Source organism: Raphanus sativus, chromosome 4 (assembly GCF_000801105.2).
Source record: "Raphanus sativus cultivar WK10039 chromosome 4, ASM80110v3, whole genome shotgun sequence".
Classification (NCBI taxonomy): Eukaryota; Viridiplantae; Streptophyta; class Magnoliopsida; order Brassicales; family Brassicaceae; genus Raphanus; species Raphanus sativus.
Window position 1 is genome coordinate 24,536,928 of NC_079514.1, and position 19,311 is coordinate 24,556,238.

General features: G+C 42.3%; 1 protein-coding gene and 1 pseudogene across 2 annotated transcripts; one reads left to right on the forward strand and one right to left on the reverse strand.

Annotated features, from left to right (window-relative positions):
* The first annotated feature begins 13,904 nt into the window (after positions 1–13,904).
* On the forward strand, positions 13,905–15,245 carry LOC108828876 (photosystem I chlorophyll a/b-binding protein 3-1, chloroplastic-like; annotated as a pseudogene).
* Positions 15,246–15,340: 95 nt separating this feature from the next.
* Positions 15,341–18,957, reverse strand: LOC108828875 (MLO-like protein 6). Of its 2 annotated transcripts, XM_018602544.2 has the most exons (14): positions 18,664–18,957; positions 18,122–18,179; positions 17,743–18,008; positions 17,534–17,650; positions 17,367–17,427; positions 17,113–17,276; positions 16,918–17,012; positions 16,792–16,841; positions 16,654–16,694; positions 16,389–16,562; positions 16,255–16,290; positions 16,103–16,170; positions 15,961–16,021; positions 15,341–15,876 (listed from the first exon to the last, which is right to left on the reverse strand). In XM_018602544.2, exons 1-14 carry the CDS (start codon positions 18,784–18,786, stop codon positions 15,430–15,432), a joined length of 1,761 nt encoding a protein of 586 aa, XP_018458046.2. In that variant the 5' UTR covers positions 18,787–18,957; the 3' UTR covers positions 15,341–15,429. The 2 variants fall into 2 exon arrangements, with proteins under 2 accessions (XP_018458046.2, XP_056865252.1); XM_057009272.1 differs by lacking the exon at positions 18,122–18,179 and having other exon boundaries at positions 18,664–18,804.
* Between the last annotated feature and the right edge of the window lie 354 nt (positions 18,958–19,311).

Sequence of the window (19,311 nt, forward strand, 5' to 3'; positions counted from 1 at the left end):
CCATTTTCTAGATAGACTTTCGACACAAACCATGATCCATGCTTCTTGTTAACAGAACCTTTACTAACAGTATAAACCCTTACTGTTAGATTTCCTTTCTCTTAGCTTTACTTGAGCTTCCATGTGTTTCAACAAGTAACCTCATCCTTGAATCCATATTTTACCGCCATCATTTGATAGAACACGCCTCCTAACCAGTCTTGGTGGGAAGACTTTCGATACAACTTTCCATTCAATTCTCTTGTTCACACCTTCTGTATTAGATCTGCCTTGAACTCCTCTGTGTACTGCTGTTGTTGCTTAACAGAACCCGCCATCAAGCCATCATCCTTGGTAGATAGACTTTCGACACACCCCTAGTCCTTTTTACAGAACTTCACACAACCTTTGTGTTCTTCTTTAGCTCTTGAAACTCTGATACTTATCCCTGACACTTAACCCTCTCTGAAAATTTTATCAGAACTGATTGTATATGAATTTCTCATAAGTTCCCTGCCTGCTTTACCTCAAGCAGACTTCAGGTTTCGCCTTCATACTCTTCTGCTATAACCTTTTCCTTGAATCTCAGATTTTTAACAAAACGTCGAAACAACTTTCAACACACATATCCCTTTTCTAAGGCGTCCCCTAGTCACGGATCTGCAAGTCCAGTTGCTTTATCAACTCATCCTTGAATACCAAACTGAATAAACTTTCAACAACTAGAACAAGCCAAGATACAACCTGATTTCCAAGCAAAAAATCTTGACTTTTCTATTGTTAAAACTGTCTACTTCCATGTGTTCTCCCAAAATCTAGATTACATAACCTTAGCAGCCTTGAGTATCAAGAAAACTTCAAACATCACAATAACCTTGTGATTGCAGTGGAAACCCGTCTTCAAGTCCTCAGCAACCTTGTACTTCCTTTAACGTCATGTTCCCTTTCATCTTTCAACTCCAACCCTTCAATGTATCGACTCCATTATCTCACTAACCCCTCAATCAAAACTTGGATTGCTCTGATACCACTTGTTAGGGATTCTCGATCGTTTGATTGCTTAACTAAAGAACACATAGAATTTGATCACCGAGTTCCCGACCTCAAACCGATACGTCTCGGGTGGAAACCGTCTCCCACAACCTCCACTATCAATCAAAGGGGTTTACACAAACGCTCTACGCGCTCTCACCGTATAAAACATGATACCAACAAAGAATAAGAAAGATCAAAGAAACTCTATCTCTTAGAGACATGACTCGAACAATGTCTCTTAGTTTCTTCTACTCTTGATCTCTCTCTTAACTTCTCTTTGTTCTTGTGTTTAGGGTTTCTCTCGGATGATTAACCAAGCTTTGGGACGTCTTCTCTATATACTCAAAACCTAGCCGACTTACATAATCCTTTTGTCGTATGGATTTTTTTTTTGACCGCAAACGGCTATTCTATTACTCAAGCTTGAGGTGGTCTGGGTAACCAGACCGGAATAGAACAACCAATAAAAAGTAACTCCCTATGGAAGGATCTAGCTGTCTTAGCTAAAAAATCTGAAAAATGATTGCGCGCTCGAGGAACATAAGAGATGTTGAAGTCTAGGAAGCATATTAGAAGTGTTTCTATCCTCTCCAATTCCGTGGCAAAGCTTGGACAAGCATGAGGCTCCTTGATCATAGCAATTAGAACCTTGCAGTCTGTTCCGAAGTTCTGGCATGTCGAGTGTTGTAACATGTTCTCCATCGCCCATCGCAATGCTTCGAGTTCCGAGTGCAAAGGTGATTCTTGTCTAGGTAAATTTCTTGATCCCATGAGTTGAGTTTTCCCGCCACTATCCATCCAGACCCATCCGCATCCGCTAAATTGATCAGTGGATGTCCAAGATCCATCCAACAAGCAAATATTACCCAAGCTTATGACTTGTGATTCTTCTACATTGTTCTCCTGTGTCACTGATGGTGCCACCTCATTTGCATCAAACCAAGCCTGACATTCACTCTCAGCATATCGTACTAGTTCTAGTGGATCTCTATATATCCCTCTAAAGAGTTTGTCATTCCTAGCCTTCCAAATATACCATATTATCCAAGGATAAGGGTCTCTATCTTGTTCAGGAGTCACTATGCTGCTCTTTCTCCAGAAGAGATAGTCCAAATTTGTGTAGATACTTTGCACTGGAAATATATCTGGATTCATTGGAGTCGATGATAGGGCCCAGACTTGTAGAGCAGGTGGACATTCAAATATTGCATGTGTTACTGATTCTTCTGGTTCACCACACCTTGGGCAGTAGTTGTCACATTTCATATTACGCCTGACTAGATTTCTCGTCACTGCCACATGTCCAGTTAACAATTGCCATATAAGATGACAAATTTTCTTTGGCGCTTTTAACTTCCAAGCAAAGGTTTGAAGCTTAGTGACACTTGGCTCTAACACTTATGTTTCATTCTTCTCTTTGAGAAGGTTCTGGGCTACCCAATATCCAGACTTGACCGTATATTGTCCATTCTTTGTGTAATTCCAATAGAATGTGTCACTCCTATGAGTCGTACTTATGGCCAGACTCCTTATGAGAGGTATATCCTCCGGATTGACATAGTGATTTAGCAAGCCAACATCCCATGTCTTTGAATTCTGATTGATCAGATCACTAACCCTCATATTTGTATTCATCACTGGTGCTACAGGTATAGCCAGCCTCGCCGGTGTCGTTGGAACCATGGATCCTCCCATACCTTAACTTCATAACCAGAATGTATCTTCTGCCTTATCCCTAGTAGCAAAAGCTTTTTGCAGCTGTGATGCTAGTCACAGTCCTTCACAAACATAAGAAGAACTGTTTACAGAATTTACTCGCAAAGGCGAGCTCATCATGTAGTATCTTCCCTTTAAGACTCTAGCGACCAGCGAATCAGGATACTGAACCAGCCTCCATAATTGTTTTGCCAATAGTGCCAGATTAAACTCATGGATCATACGAAATCCAATCCCACCCTCCTCTCTTGGTAAACACACATTTTCCCATTTCGACCAGTGTATTCCTCTTTTTGGAGGTTTAGAACTCCACCAAAATTGTGTAATAGCACTAGCAAGATTTTCACATATCTCCAATGGTAGAAGAAAAGTTGACATGACATATGTTGGAAGAGAAAGCAGGATGGATTTAATCAGCACCTCCTTCCCCCCCTTTCGAGAGCCATCTACATGTCCATCCATTCACTCTATGCATCAGTTTGTCTTTTAGGAAAGCAAAGAGCTTACACTTGGAACAACTAATATCTTCTGGGATACCCAAGTAAGTCCCCATCCCTCCTTCATTCTGTATTCCAAGTGCATATTTAATCTTCTGCCTGGTGGTTGCATTAATCCTCTTACTGAAGAGTAAGGAAGATTTATCAAAATTAATACATTGGCTTGATGCTTTGCCATATATCCTCACTACTTTCATTACTTCTTCACATCACGGGGCTCCGCCTTACAGAAGAAAAGGCTATCATCAGCAGAGAGAAGATGAGATACCGATGGACATGCGCGTGTGACGCGTGTTGGGCCCAAATATGACCCCCTAGCTAGTGATAGACAATAAGAAATGGTAACGGACCGCGAAAGGCCCATCATGAATTCAATCTTCAAAAACAGCTAAGTCAGATCCGGAGGCTGTGAGCTGGAGATGTTCATCAGAGAGGTCAAGGAAAAGAGGCAGCTCGTTGACAAGTAAACAGGCGCAGGACCCGGTCAAAGAGGTAGCTCGTGGACAAATAAATAAGCACAGGACCCGGTCAAAGGGGAGCTGTTACAAATCCCTCAAATCACGGAGAGGATCTCGGGAACCTATTGGTAGCAACCGACGGGGCCTGAAGCTATTTAAAGAACACATCAAACAATGATCAGGGGATCCGCATTCTCTACGATTCATACACATTAGCTCTTAAATACTATTATCTCTTTGTAAACGTTATAAACATTCCTTGTAACCATTCTTTACCCAAATCATCAATAAAATCATCATTCATTCTATAAGTTCTTACGGGATTCAGCCCACGTTATCTTTCCCTAACCTTTTCCTAAATCTTAACCTGACCTAAAATCTAGGTGTGAGTTTTACCCCTCACAATTGGCGCCGTCTGTGGGGAATAAACAATGGAATCCCTTACTCCAACTTAAGGATGAATCCAATCGATCAGACAAAAAAATTCATCTAACCACTGAATAGTGTCACGATGAACAGTATCCCGATGAACAGTACTCGGATGAACAGTACTGGAAGAACAGTATCTCGGTGAACAGTATCTCGGTGAACAGTATCCCGATGAACAGTATCCCGATGAACAGTACTCGGATGAACAGTACTGGAAGAACAGTATCTCGGTGAACAGTATCTCGGTGAACAGTATCCCGATGAACAATATCCCGATGAACAGTATCCCGATGAACAGTACTCGGATGAACAATACTGGAAGAACAGTATCCCGATGAACAGTATCTCGATGAACAGTATCTCGATGAACAGTATCTCGATGAACAGTATCTCGATGAACAGTGCTGGAGCAGCCAACACGAGAACCTCCAGTGGGATCGATCCAGGGCTCCCAGCCCTCGTTACCCCTCAGCACCAACCTGCTTCGAACCAGACGGAGGCTCAGCTCTCTGAGATCCGTCGCATGATGATGCAGGTGGTAGAAAAAGCTCAAGAAGGTGAGCGTACAATGCAACAGCTAGCCGCTCGGCAGCAACGATTCGAAGAGGTCACTAGATCTCTAACCGCAACAACCCAACCACCACAACGTCAGGGCTCGGGAGTGACCTTCCGAGATCGAATAACTGACCCCTCGTTCCCTCGAGGACGTCTCGACTTTTCCCTTGATAACACTGGATCGGGATAACATGGACCAGCTTTCCAAACGCCTCATGCTAGGACAGCTCCCGTGCTCAGTCCACCCCTCACCAGTGCTATGGGAAGCAACATAGCATCGACTAGCTCTATTCCCGATCAGGTTACTGGTCAGAGCGCTCGCTTACCTCCTCCACCACCTATTCTTAGGTCAGGAGAAGGAGTATCCGACCCGTCCGGGGGCAGAACGTCAGCTCCGGTGTTTCGGGCCAGAAACCTAAACACGAATCCGGGCGAACATCAAAGGACGGATGCTGATCCTACAGCTCGCCCCACCAACTGCATGGGAGCACGAGCCAACTCGATTCCGTCAGGAACCTGCCCGTCGGGTACCTGCTAACGACCCAAACGTCCTTCCCTTAGAGGGACCTGAAGCTATCCGTAGATATATGGAAAGAACTCACGCAGCTCTCCAAAAATTGGGAGCTCAAGTCCATAAAGCTACGAGCTCAGCTCCCGAAATCGATAGCTTGATCGAGGAAACCCGTGGAACTCCATTCACAGACAGAATTGCCAGCTCTTACATAAGGGATACACGAAAAATCAGAATTCCCGAATATGATGGGACATCTGACCCAAAGGCCTATTTGAGAGCCTTCCGATTAGCTATCGGGAAAGCCCATTTCACACAGGAAGAATGTGAAGCAGGTTACTGCAGGACATTCGCCGAAAACTTGGTCGGAACAGCCCTTGAGTGGTTCTCCGGTCTCGAGCCAGCCTCGATAGACAGTTTCGATCAATTAACTAGTGCCTTTATGAAGCAGTACTCGACCTATATCCTGAAGCAAGCCTTTGAGGCCGACCTTTGGAAGGTCAGACAAGGAATGGGGGACTCATTACGAGTCTACATCGAGAAATTCAGGGCAGTAAGAACTAAGCTCTCGAATCCTAACGACCTAGTTGCCATCGAGGCTCTTAGGAGAGGTTTGTTCTATAAATCGAAGTTCTGGTCGGAGCTAACACTCAATACTCCTCCAACTATCGACGATGCTCTCCATAAAGCCACCAGATACATTACTCTGGAGGAGGAGACAGCTGCACTGGATAAACTCCACAAGAAACCTCAGAATCACTCGAAAGGTGAATCCTCTGAGGCTAAGGGACCTCATAAAAAGGGTAACCCCCGAAATAATCAGACTCAGGGAGAACATTCCTACGCAATCAAGGAAGACAAGGAAGAAAAACCTATCGCAGCAGCAAACAAAACTCCCTGGTCAAAAGGCTTTGATAAAAGCAAACGTTGCTCTTATCACGATCGCGTAGGGCACTCAACCGAGGAATGTTGGGACCTCCAACGACAGCTGGCAGCTAAATTCGCAGCCGGAGAAATAAAGGGCGTGGACCTTAAAAAGCCACCACCTTATCAGAAAAGAGGTTCCAGAGACACCTCCCCGAAATGCGAGAGGTCACCTGAGAAGGAGACCGATTCGCCACCTCCAGCTCCCAAGAAAAGAGTCGACATGATTCTTGGGAAATTCCCCAAGGAAAAAGTTTACAAGTCGAAGCTCTCTTGAGCAAACCATCCCCTCAATCGAGCCCCGACTCGAGGGTGGACTGTATCCTTGGAGGATCAGATATATGTCAAGACTCCGTCAATTCCATTAAGAATCAAGTACGGAAGGCTGTGTCTAACACTGGACCTAAGCCTCCTAACCCTGAGTCAAATACTAAGATTTCTTTCTGGGAAAGCGAGACCTCAAACCTTGACAGACCTCACGATGATGCGTTGATCGTCACCCTGAACATCGCAGGATACGAGGTCCCTAAACTCATGATAGACACAGGAAGCTCTGTCGACCTTATTTTCTATAACACCCTAAAAGGGATGGAAATAGACGACTACGAAATTATTGGCCAAAAAGCTAACCTCGTAGGCTTCTCCGGAGAAACAGCTACCTCATTGGGGACTATCAAGCTCCCAGTCATATCTGGCGGAATAATGAAAATGACCAACTTAGTAGTCATCGACAGACCTTCCCCGTTCCACGCGATCTTGGGAAGACCCTGGATTCACAAAATGAAGGCAGTAGCCTCAACGTATCATCAATGCGTAAAATTCCCAACACCCGAAGGGATAGCTACCATACATGGTAGCCAGAAGATATCCAGGATCTGCTATTTGGGAGGATTTGAAATCCTCAAGAAGTCCCCCCAATAGCAATTACAGATCCAGGAGGATCGCGAAATGCAACAAAATATTCGAGGTCCCCCCAGGAACCTCACCGAAAAAGTTTGCATCGACGACTCAGATCCTGAAAGACAGGTGAGCATCGGATCCGAGCTACCTCCTGAGACAAAAAAGGAGCTCATTGACTTCTTGAAAAGCAATGTCAAAACCTTTGCATGGTCCACCAGTGACATGAAAGGAATAGATCCGAACGTCACCACCCATAAGCTAAAAGAGCTACCTATCAAAGGCTAGTGAATAAAATGTTTGCTGGCCAGCTCGGGAAAACCATGGAAGTCTATATTGATGATATGCTAGTCAAATCCTCAATTGGAGAAAACCACATTTCCCACCTAAGGGAATGCTTCGATATCCTCAACAAATACGATATGAAGCTCAACCCTGCTAAGTGCATCTTCGGGGTACCTTCAAGCGAGTTCCTCGGCTACCTCGTAACCGAAAGAGGCATCGAAGCCAATCCGAAACAGATAGCTACCTTTCTGAAAATACCGTCACCTAAGACAACCAGAGAGGTACAGAGATTGACTGGACGAATCGCAGCATTAAATCGATTCATATCCAGGTCCACCGATAAGTGCCTCCCATTCTACAAACTTCTAAAAAATAATAAGAAGTTCTTATGGGACGAGAAGCGCGAGGAAGCCTTCAAGCAATTGAAAGCTTACCTCTCCGAACCTCCCATCTTGGTCAAACCAGTAATGGGAGAACCACTGTATCTGTACCTCACTGTGTCAACCGCTGCAGTTAGTGGTGTGCTGGTATGAGAAGAGCAAAACGAGTAAAGACATGTCTATTATACCAGCAAGAGTCTGATAGACGCCGAAACTAGATACCCTACTATGGAAAAACTAGCTCTAGCTGTCGTAACAGCTGCCAGAAAATTGCGACCTTATTTCCAATCGCACTCAATCGTCGTAATGACTTCACAACCATTGCGAACAATTTTGCACAGCCCTAGCCAATCATGACAATTTGCTAAATGGGCAATAGAGCTCAGTGAATATGATATCGAGTATAGACCTCGAGCAGCAGCAAAAGCTCAGGTCCTTGCCGATTTCATAATCGAGCTAGCTTCCGAACAACTAGACTTGGAAACGGAAGCTCCGAAGTGGAGTCTGTACATTGACGAGCCTCGCCAAGACAAGGTTCCATCATCGGTCTAAGGCTGACCTCCTCAGCTGGAGAAACCATCCAACAATCCTACAGGCTCGGATTCAGCGCTTCTAATAACGAGGCTGAATACGAAGCATTAATTGCAAGATTAAAACTCGCCCTAAGCCTCGGAATTCGAGAGCTGAACGCTTATAGTGATTCACAGCTAGTAGCTAGCCAGTTCCACGGCGAGTATGAAACAAGGGACGAAAGAATGGGGGCATACCTAGAAGTTGTCCGGAACCTCACTAAGCAGTTCAACAGATTTGAACTAACGAGGATCCCACGAGGAGAGAACTCCTCAGCAGACGCGCTGGCTGCTTTAGCGTCAACATCAGACCCCCTCGTAAAACGGATCATACCCGTAAAGGGAATCGAAAAGCCAAGTATCGACATAGCTACCAAAGCTGAGATCGATAGCAAGCCGAAAGAGCAAACGGAAGGTAGCTACCCCCAGATGTAGCAACCCAAGTTCTTACAACGTACTGGTTCCCAAAAACCAGAATTCGTAGCTTTAAAAAGCATACCTCCGGGGGCAAGATCCAGACCTCGGATTCACCTGTCCACGCAGCCAGGACCAGGAGTTGTTCTGCTTTTGAAAGCGCATCCGAAGAAACGACCCAGACTCCGGAGAACAACACCAGAACTGGAGATATTCCTCAGAATTCAGACTCCTTCGAGCCTAATCCGACCAATATCTCCGGGGGCAATAAGACATCAGGTCACGACACTCAGGGACCTGAACAAGACATATCAGGTCACGACACTCAGGGACCTGAACAAGACCCGCCCTCATCTCTTCATGACAAAATCATTGGGAGAGAGGATTGGAGAATACCGATCATGCATTACATCTTGTAGGGTAAGATCCCCTCCAATAAGTGGGAGACCCGAAAAATCAAAGCATTAAGCGCAAGATACTGCATAATCAAGTCAGCCCTCCATAAACGAAGCATTTCCGGACCTTACCTAAAATGCGTCCATGGCCTCGATGCTATCAATCTTATGAAAGAAATGCACGCATGCTCCTGAGGAAACCACTCTGGGGCAGAGCTCTAGCTATCCGAATCAAAAGACATGGTTATTTCTGGCCCACCATTATAGCTGACTGCGAGGTTTACTCCTCTTCATGTGATAAATGCCAAAGGCATGCAGCGATTATACATCAGCCTGCGGAAAAATTATCCTCAATACCCGCTCAGTACCCGTTCATGAGGTGGTCCATGGACATCGTAGAACCACTCATAACGTCAAGAAGAGGAACGCAGAAGCTACGCTTCCTCTTGGTCTTGACAGACTACTTCACGAAGTGGATAGAAGCTGAAGCTTTCCAACAGATAACTAGATTCGAAGTCGAAGGATTTGTGTGGAAAGACATTGTCTGCCGCCACGGCGTCCCGTATGAGATCGTAACCGACAACGGAGGACAGTTCATTTCTCGCGACTTCAAAGCATTTTGCGACAACTGGAATATCCGCCTTACCTTCTCAACACCTCGACGACCTCAAGGTAACGGTCAGGCGGAGGCTGCTAATAAGTCAATATTAGCAAACCTCAAGAAACGCCTCAAAACCAAAAAGAAAACCTGGTCTGAAAAGATACATGAAGTACTTTGGGCATGTCGAACCACCCCGAGAAAGGCTACAGAGGAAACCCCTTTCTCTTTAGCCTACGGAATGAAAACTGTCGTTCCGGCGGAAACCTCCACTGGGAGCCTCCGTCGAGAGCTCTGTACGTCTGATCCCGATGCTAACGACCAGCTCTTATCAGACAGCCTCGATTTAATCGAGGAACGACGAGACCGAGCTTTGCTTCGGATTCAAAACTATCAGCAGGCAATGGCTCGACATTATAATTCCAAAGTCAGGCCTCGACAATTTGTTGTAGGTGACCTGGTACTTAAGAAGGTTTTCTAAGGAACCAAGGAACCAGATGCTGGGAAGTTAGGAACCAATTGGGAAGGTCCTTACCGGATTATCCACGTGGTACGACCTGGCATCTATAAGCTCCTGAAGGTGCGAACCGAAGTACCTGAAATCAGATCGTGGAATGCCACAAATCTGAAGAAATACTATCATTAGGTACTTAAATTCCTCGAATTACGTTAGACTTGACTCCTTGATTGGGTACGTAGGCAATTGTGTTATGAGTGCAACCCCAATCTCATTTACACCATGGCGAAAGGGGGCATATGTTTGAGAACATATAGCCCAAACATCGATTGTATGATTATTATGATACCATGTATCCTATTATCAATAAAGCAATTATCTTCGATACCTTGACTTTTTAACAAATTCAGGTCTCTACGAACCTGAACCTAAGGTCTTAAAATCCTTCGAACAAATTCAGGTCTCAATGAACCTGAACCTAAGGTCTTAAAACCCTTCGAACAAATTCAGGTCTCAATGAACCTGAACCTAAGGTCTTAAAATCCTCCGAACAAATTCAGGTCTCAATGAACCTGAACCTAAGGTCTTAAAATCCTTCAAACAAATTCAGGTCTCCGTGAACCTGAAACTAAGGTTTTAAAACCCTTCGAATAAATTCAGGTCTCCGTGAACCTGAACCTAAGGTCTTAAAACCCTTCGAATAAATTCAGGTCTCCGTAAACCTGAACCTAAGGTCTTAAAACCCTTCGAACAAATTCAGGTCTCCGTCAACCTGAACCTAAGGTCTTAAAATCCTCAGTAATCTCGAAGGTCTTAAAATCCTTCCAACAAACTCAGGTCTCCACGAACCTGGACCTAAGGTCTTAAAATCCTTAGTAACCTCGAAGGTCTTAAAATCCTTCAGGCGAAATCAAACGTCTAAAAACCTAAGGTCTTAAAATCCTTAGAAATCTCTAAAAGGTCTTAAAATCCTTACCAAATCTCCAAGGTCTTAAAATCCTTATCAAATCTCCAAGGTCTTAAAATCCTTATCAAATCTCCAAGGTCTTAAAATCCTCATCAAATCACAAAGGTCTTAAAATCCTTATCAAACTTCAAAAGGTCTTAAAATCCTAAGCAAACTTCAATGGGTCTTAAAATCCCACAAACGAATTCAGGTTCCCATGAACCCCCTCCTAAGGTCTTCAGAGTAGCTCAGGTTCCTAAAAACCCGGAGCTAATCTCAATGTTTTAGGAACTCCTTCTAAGGATCCTTGTAATCGAATATACTCGAAATCTTCGAGACCTGATAAGTCATTGGACATTGTATCTAATAATCATGATACATGTCCTAACCGAAACTACCACTTGACAAAAGTCAATCTCATCCAAGAAACGATCAAACCAAGTCAAATGACTTAATACGAAAAACAAAACCGAAATTTGAATAAAAGGGTTTAAAAGCCTCCCCAGGCTAACGAGGGTTCAGAGGACCCTAAAACAAGTCAAAGTTTAAAATCCTCCTCAAGCTATAAGTCTGAAACGTAAACAAAGCCCATTGGGCAGAAGTCATGAAAAACAACATTACAATTCAAAAAGAACCGCAGCTCTTAGACATCATTATCACGGGAGCTCATCCCGACATCCTTGTCTCCCTCGACTGGATCACTTTCTTTGGCTGGATCTCCCTCATCTGCCTCCTTGTCATCGCCCATCTGGGACATCGCGACTGGAGCTGAATCAGGGCCCACCAAACCTAAGTTAGAACCATACTCTCCGGAAAAGGATATATTAAGCATGTTAATCTCGAAAGTACCTGAACTCTCTGAGAATTGAGGTATGGGAAGCTTGCTGGCCGAGAAGTCGGATACTTGCGCCTCTTTATACGCAATCGTAGCCATCAGATTAAGCAAAGGAAATCTTCAATAAAGATAACTGTTGCTCGAGATCTCAACAAAAAGATTGATGCTCGGCGGCTAGGTCTAGCTTCCGAGATAAAGAATCTTATCTCGAAAGCTGGGGGCAACTGTTGGGCCCAAATATGACCCCCTAGCTAGTGATAGACAATAAGAAATGGTAACGGGCCGCGAAAGGCCCATCATGAATTCAATCTTCAAAAACAGCTAAGTCAGATCCGGAGGCTGTGAGCTGGAGATGTTCATCAGAGAGGTCAAAGAAAAGAGGCATCTCGTTGACAAGTAAACAGGCGCAGGACCCGGTCAAAGAGGTAGCTCGTGGACAAATAAATAAGCACAGGACCCGGTCAAAGGGGAGCTGTTACAAATCCCTCAAATCACGGAGAGGATCTCGGGAACCTGTTGGTAGCAACCGACGGGGCCTGAAGCTATTTAAAGAACACATCAAACAATGATCAGGGGATCCGCATTCTCTACGATTCATACACATTAGCTCTTAAATACTATTATCTCTTTGTAAACGTTATAAACATTCCTTGTAACCATTCTTTACCCAAATCATCAATAAAATCATCATTCATTCTATAAGTTCTTACGGGATTCAGCCCACGTTATCTTTCCCTAACCTTTTCCTAAATCTTAACCTGACCTAAAATCTAGGTGTGAGTTTTACCCCTCACAACGCGCATCCCCGTTATCTTCCCTTGGTTCTCTGGATGATTGAGAAGGCTAACGAGCGCTTCCGTGCATAGAATAAAAATGAAAGGAGACAAAGGATCTCCTTGGCGTAGACCTCTTCCTGGAATAATATTCCCTCTTGGTTGGCCATTCATAAGGACTTTGTATTGTACTGATGTGATACATCTCATAATCCATGTAATCCACACTTCCGAAAGCCCATCTTTCTCATGACAGCCTCAATAAACGACCATTCCATCATGTCGTGAAACATCTCTTGCGTGAAACATCTCTTCGTCCGCTTGGCTTGGTCCTAAGTGCGTGAAACATCTCTTGAGCAATCATAATATTATCAGAAATCTGTCTCCCAGCAACAAAGGCTGACTGGGTTTCCGATATAAGGCCTGGTAGCACTTTTTTGAGTCTCTGGCATAAGACCTTAGAGATAATCTTATAACTCACATTACATAAGCTAATGGGCCGAAATTGAGCCATCTCGTTGGGTTTCGTCGTTTTTGGGATAAGACAAATATTTGTTTCATTGAGTCCATCTGGCATTGTCCCCTCAGTTAGGAATTTATTAACCATAAGAATTAAATCTTCCTTTACTATATCCCAGAATTTCTGGTAGAAAAGCGCGGTCATTTCATCTGGCCCTGGAGCTTTTTCCGGATGCATAGCAAAGAGAGCAAGTTTAACCTCCCATTCCGTAATCGGAGCTGTTAGACTTTCATTCATAGGCCCTGTGATAGTCGTAGGAACTTCAGCTAGTGCCTTTTCAATATCTTCAGGATTAGAAGACTCAAAGATCTGCTTAAAATAACTAGTAGCAATGGCTACTAGTCCTTCTTCATCTTGCACAATATTCTCATTTTCATCTAAGAGCTGTGTGATTTTGTTTCTTGCTCTCCGTTGCTTTGTTAAAGCGCGAAAAAATTTGGTATTTCGATCACCTTCCCTTATGTAAATAATCCTTTTCCTTATTTGTCTTATGATTCTTCTCTTGGCTCTTTTCATACGTAATTGGTAAACAATTTGGTTTGTATCACATAATTATGTGATTAGGCTTTGTCCCAAATTGTGACCCAATGTAATAATATTGATCCAAAGCCTATATCCTTACGTCTTATCCAACTCATGATGCCACGTGGACAGATATAGTTGGAGAAGCAGATACTAGTCTAATCTGACCAAAACCAGTTAGGCTATTTCAATGCCACAAGTAGTTCTAATGGACCGTGTTCCTTGTGCTCTTAACACTTATTTTAGACCATTACTGAACAAACATCGTCTCTTGGTGACAGAAGATAGGAATTCAAGGAACAGAGCAAAAAATGGCAGCACAAGCACTTGTGTCTTCTTCACTCACCTCCTATGTTCAGACCGCTAGACAGATATTCAGCTCAAAATCATCTGTGTCCATATCACAGAGGAAGACTTCCTTTATTGTTAAGGCTGCTTCAACTCCACCTGTCAAGGTACATAAATACTTTCTAGTTTTCACTAATCTCTCTCTCTCTCTCTCTCTCTCTCTCTCTCTCTCTCTCTCTCTCTATAAATATATATACATATATATATATATATACACATATATATGTGTGTGTGAACTGAATAGTCTGATCATGAATTTGTGTGCGTGTGTGTTTTGGTTTCAGCAAGGAGCAAACAGGCAATTGTGGTTTGCATCATCACAGAGTCTCTCTTACTTGGATGGCAGGTAACTTATTTATTTATGCTTCATCATCCTCAAACATGTAGTTATTAAAAATGATTCGTAACTGGAAAGATGTTGTGTTCTGCAGTTTACCTGGTGACTTTGGTTTCGACCCGCTTGGTCTTTCAGACCCAGAGGGTACTGGAGGGTTCATTGAGCCAAGATGGTTAGCCTACGGAGAGATCATCAACGGCCGTTTCGCTATGTTGGGTGCTGCTGGAGCTATTGCACCTGAGATTCTGGGAAAGGCCGGTCTGATTCCAGCAGACACGGCTCTTCCCTGGTTCCAAACAGGTGTGATTCCACCTGCAGGGACATACAGCTACTAGGCAGACCCTTACACCCTCTTTGTTCTCGAGATGGCTTTGATGGGATTTGCTGAGCACAGGGGGTTGCAGGACTGGTACAACCCAGGCTCTATGGGTAAACAGTACTTCTTGGGTTTAGAAAAAGGTTTTGCCGGTTCAGGTAACCCAGCTTACCCTGGTGGACCTTTCTTTAACCCTCTTGGATTTGGGAAAGACGAGAAGTCAATGAAGGAGTTGAAACTAAAGGAGGTCAAGAACGGTAGACTGGCAATGCTCGCCATCCTAGGCTATTTTGTGCAGGGACTAGTGACTGGTGTGGGGCCTTACCAGAACCTTCTTGATCATTTGGCGGACCCAGTCAACAACAATGTCTTGACCAGCCTCAAGTTCCACTGAGACGATCCCATGGTGTTTTATGTTGGTCTCCCGTTCTCTTGTATGCTATAGTCTTGTTGTTTTCTCTTGGTACCACCAGCTTCTTGGAGTTGTAACAGCCTGTGTAAACATGTTCGTATTTTGAAAGAAATGACACTTTCAATGGACAATAACAACTTCAAGGGACTAATGGTGATGTGGCCACTCTTAAGATTCTATATCAAGAAGAAATATAAAACGAGAAATAAGTATATGTATAAATAAGCTGAAATGTACACAAGAACATTGTTTCCATATAAAACTTATAAACATATTTAACAAATGATCACTATAATCAAGTTTTCTTATAAAAAATAAAAATCATCGCTTAAATGAAAAATCCCTCAGACTAATATTACTAATCTCATGCTGATGAGTTCTTATTTGTCCAGGTCCAGGAGGAAGCTCCACAGCTAAAGAAGATGGCTTCTTCTTCTCTGTGTCTTCTTCCCTAAACTTAGAATGGTACTTTACGGAAGAAGAAGCAGGTTCTTGTTGAGACTCAACATCCCACGTGTCGAAGTCAGAGTTTCTCGGAGACAGCGAGTTAGCGAAGCTTTCATCAGCGCTTCGGCTTCGTTTGTGGACGTTGCGGAGGAGATGGATAGGAGAAGAACCGTGTGATGGTGTAGCTGGACGACTAGAGAAAGGGGTCGTTGACTCCGAGGTTCTTCCATGTTTGATCTGCTTCTTGGCTGTGTGATGCCAACTCTTTAAAGCTACTGCTACTCTTTCGTTGAACACTGTCGGTTTCATCTTCGAACCCATCTAAACAGAATTCACCAAACTAAAAACTCTTAGAACACTCAATTGCTTAGTTATTACATCTTTGTGCGTGTGTGTGTGACTTACCTGAGTAACAAGAGCGTAAAGTGGAAGAGTAACGTAGCTGCAAAGAAACTGTACAATAGTTCTGCAAGATCGAGAAAGTTTAAAGCTTAGTTTGATGATTCTCTCTGTTTCTATATTAGTTAAATCTTAAAGGTTTACTTACCCAATTGAAACTCTGATGACCACATCTACAGTACTTTTGTGGAAACAGTTCTTTATCCCAAACTCATACTGCAGAAATAGCAAAATGTGATGTCAATGATGGATGCTTGAGAAATTGGTCGTGGGGAATGTGGGATTGATTTGCTTGCTTACCGTACTCCACGCAAAGAAAGCTAGTTGAAATGCATTCTGCAAATCGGTGAACAGGTTTCGTTTTGTTTTTTTTTAAGACATTTTGTTGTTGTGACAAGGAAGGAAAATAGATCGTGAAGGTATGTATGGTGTACCGTGAAAAGGACTAAGTGAACGAGGAAGAGAATGAAACGTGGACGACCGAACCAGAAGAGATGATCACCGGGCTGAACAAGAGGCATGCCTTTCACTATCTCTCCTTTCTCTTGTATTAGAAGTCCTAGTTTTGTTATTATCACTTGAAGTTTTGTTCCAACTATAAGTATCACCTGCAGAGTGTTTTATACATTGTGGATCTTATAAGAAACCGAAACCGAAAACAAAAGAAAATGTTTGTTTGTTTAGTGTTTTGTTGCTTACGACTAAGGGAATGAATGGTTGCCATAGGTAAGAATTCAATCCTGTTCATAAGAAAAACAGAGCAAATATATTGTTTTTTGATTGTTGTATAACAGATATGAGACATCGATGTAGCAATGATTTGGAAATGAGTGTTACCATGTGTGGTGGTCAGGAGGAATAGCACAGCGACTAACCAGATCACAGGACTAAAAGATATAAGCAAATGGAAACATCAGACTAAGAAGTATTCAGTTAAGAAGTACTAATCAGTAGTCACCATACCTGATTTCGACAATGGTTTTGAAGTCTTCCTCTAGTGATCTCTGAATGTACTTCCGGAAATCGAATCTTGCATCACTTCCAGGAGCTAAATGGGCCTGAAGAAGAAGCATTTTCGCAATGCCGTAACAACTTTTTCTTGAGAGATAAGCTTTTTTCAAACAATGGAAAACATACTAAAACTCAAAACTGTTTTACCATGATGAAACCATGTCTCAGTGTTAAGTAATCAACTTTGGTTACAGATCCAAAGAACTGTCTGAAGAAACATGCAATCCAAAGCGTAACAGTCGACTTGCTCCAGAAATTCAGATGTCTACGCCCGAAAGATGTATCCCTCGCAAACCTAAACCTCTCAGGATCTGCATTACATTTGAAAAGGTGACTCGTTAAAGCTTCACATTAAGTTTCATTTCCAAGCTCGTAAGTAGGCTATACATATATAGATATACCATGTGAATACTGATATTCGATAGTCTTTGTCTCCTCTTCCCACCTCTTCCACCTCCTCATCTGAGTTTACAAAAAAAAGTAACATTAAAACAAAACATTTTTCGGGAAAGAAGTAAAATATTAACCGGGTTTTGACAACATTGTGGATGTGCTAAAAAGAGTGTACCTTGGTCTTTCCCAAAGCATAAGTAACAATGCAGTAGATCACATGACAAACAGCTAGAACAAAGATAAATATATGTAGCTGATGCATCCCGTAGGACGATACAAAAGCCACTTGTCCCTGGTTAGAAAACATTAGAACATTCATTTGTCAAAAACCGGAAAACATTCTCCATTAATGAATTTTAATGAGAAAAAGATTTGAATTCTAACCTTCTCTGCACACTTGTCATACCCTTTCGTAGCCAAACTCCTTCGAGGAATGAAAGATTCGACTAATTCGAGAAGCTTTCGACCAGAGTTTTCTTCATCTCCTTCGTCTTGTCCGCTATCTTTTGCCTTAGGTGGATACTCTTCCAGCTCCTCGGATTTACTGCAAGGGCGCATTGATGCTGCGATGCTCTCGGAGATGCAAATTTGTGAGATATAGTTTTGTCCAATTGTTAGCAGTAGTGATATGAATCCCATCAGCATAAGCTCTGCACGTTTGACATTTAATAAAATACACACAAAGGAAGACTAAGCTCTATATTTAAATGACTCTTTGGGAGGGAAATAATATATTTTAATCTAATATTCAGTGCTTTTTTACCTGCTTTCACCTTTTCAAGAGCTTCATACAGAGCTTTTTTATTCTTTCTTTTAAAACACTGCCATAAGTAGATGGGAAAATAGAGCATGGATTATGTCTAGTATTCGAAACAGAGCACCACTATGAAACCAACCAGACACACACACACACACAAAAAGAACGTAAGATTTTGGCAGTTTAGAACGTAAATAACTTTTATTCTCCGAGATTAAGTTTGAATTTTGGGATGATGAAGAACTTAACAGGATAAGAAAGAGAGCAAGAAGAAGATACAAAAAATCAAGGACTAACTGAAACATAAACATATCAAAAAGAGGAAAAAATTGACACAGAAACAGATCAAAAAGAAGAAACAGAGAATCAAGATTCAAACTAAACCAAAAAAAAAAAAGATTCAAACTAAACAGACTCAGAAATAGATAAGCAAGAACAACAAAAATGACAGAGAAACACAGAATCAAGATTCAAGCTAAAATAATTATTATTTTCTAAAAAAGAAAGATTCAAGAAGAAGGATAAAGATGTTAAAAAGGGGGACTTACTGTTCCTAATTTGTGAATCAGTTTCTCAATGACAATCGAAATTAGAAGCAAGAAGAAGCAAACCACCGCGACCGCCCACGTGGAAGTTTGCTGTAGCGTTCTTTCATCCACCTTATCAGCCATTAGAGTTCACAGAACAACCTCAAGCTAAAAAGCCTTCCTTTAGATAGTTTTCTCCTCGTATATACTATTTAATATAGTATAGTTTCCAACGAATTTAAAATTAAAAAACGCATTTTTATATTACTCCTTTTGTATGTCATCTTCTTTCTTTTTGTTTCTTTGTTTATTTGGAATCATAAAATACGTCTTTATGTCATAATATAAACAGAGAAACGCAGGTGAAAGAAGACGGCCGGCGAGTAATCATTTCTTGAAAAGTTCAAAGTTTTTGACTTTGAAACCCTTATTATGACTTTTTCAATTACAGCCCGTGTGTATTGTTGAGTTCTTCATTAATGTTTCAGACTTTCTGTACTTCTCCTTCTGCATGTGTTTCTTTTGTTTTAACTGTGCACTAATTATTCACATCTTGATGTAATCGAAAAGAAAGATTCGGTAAAGTTGCCGACAAAAAAAAGATTACTCAAAAGTTTTGTAAAATCTGATAATATGCAGAATGTTGGAGATAAACTTGATAGAAACTTA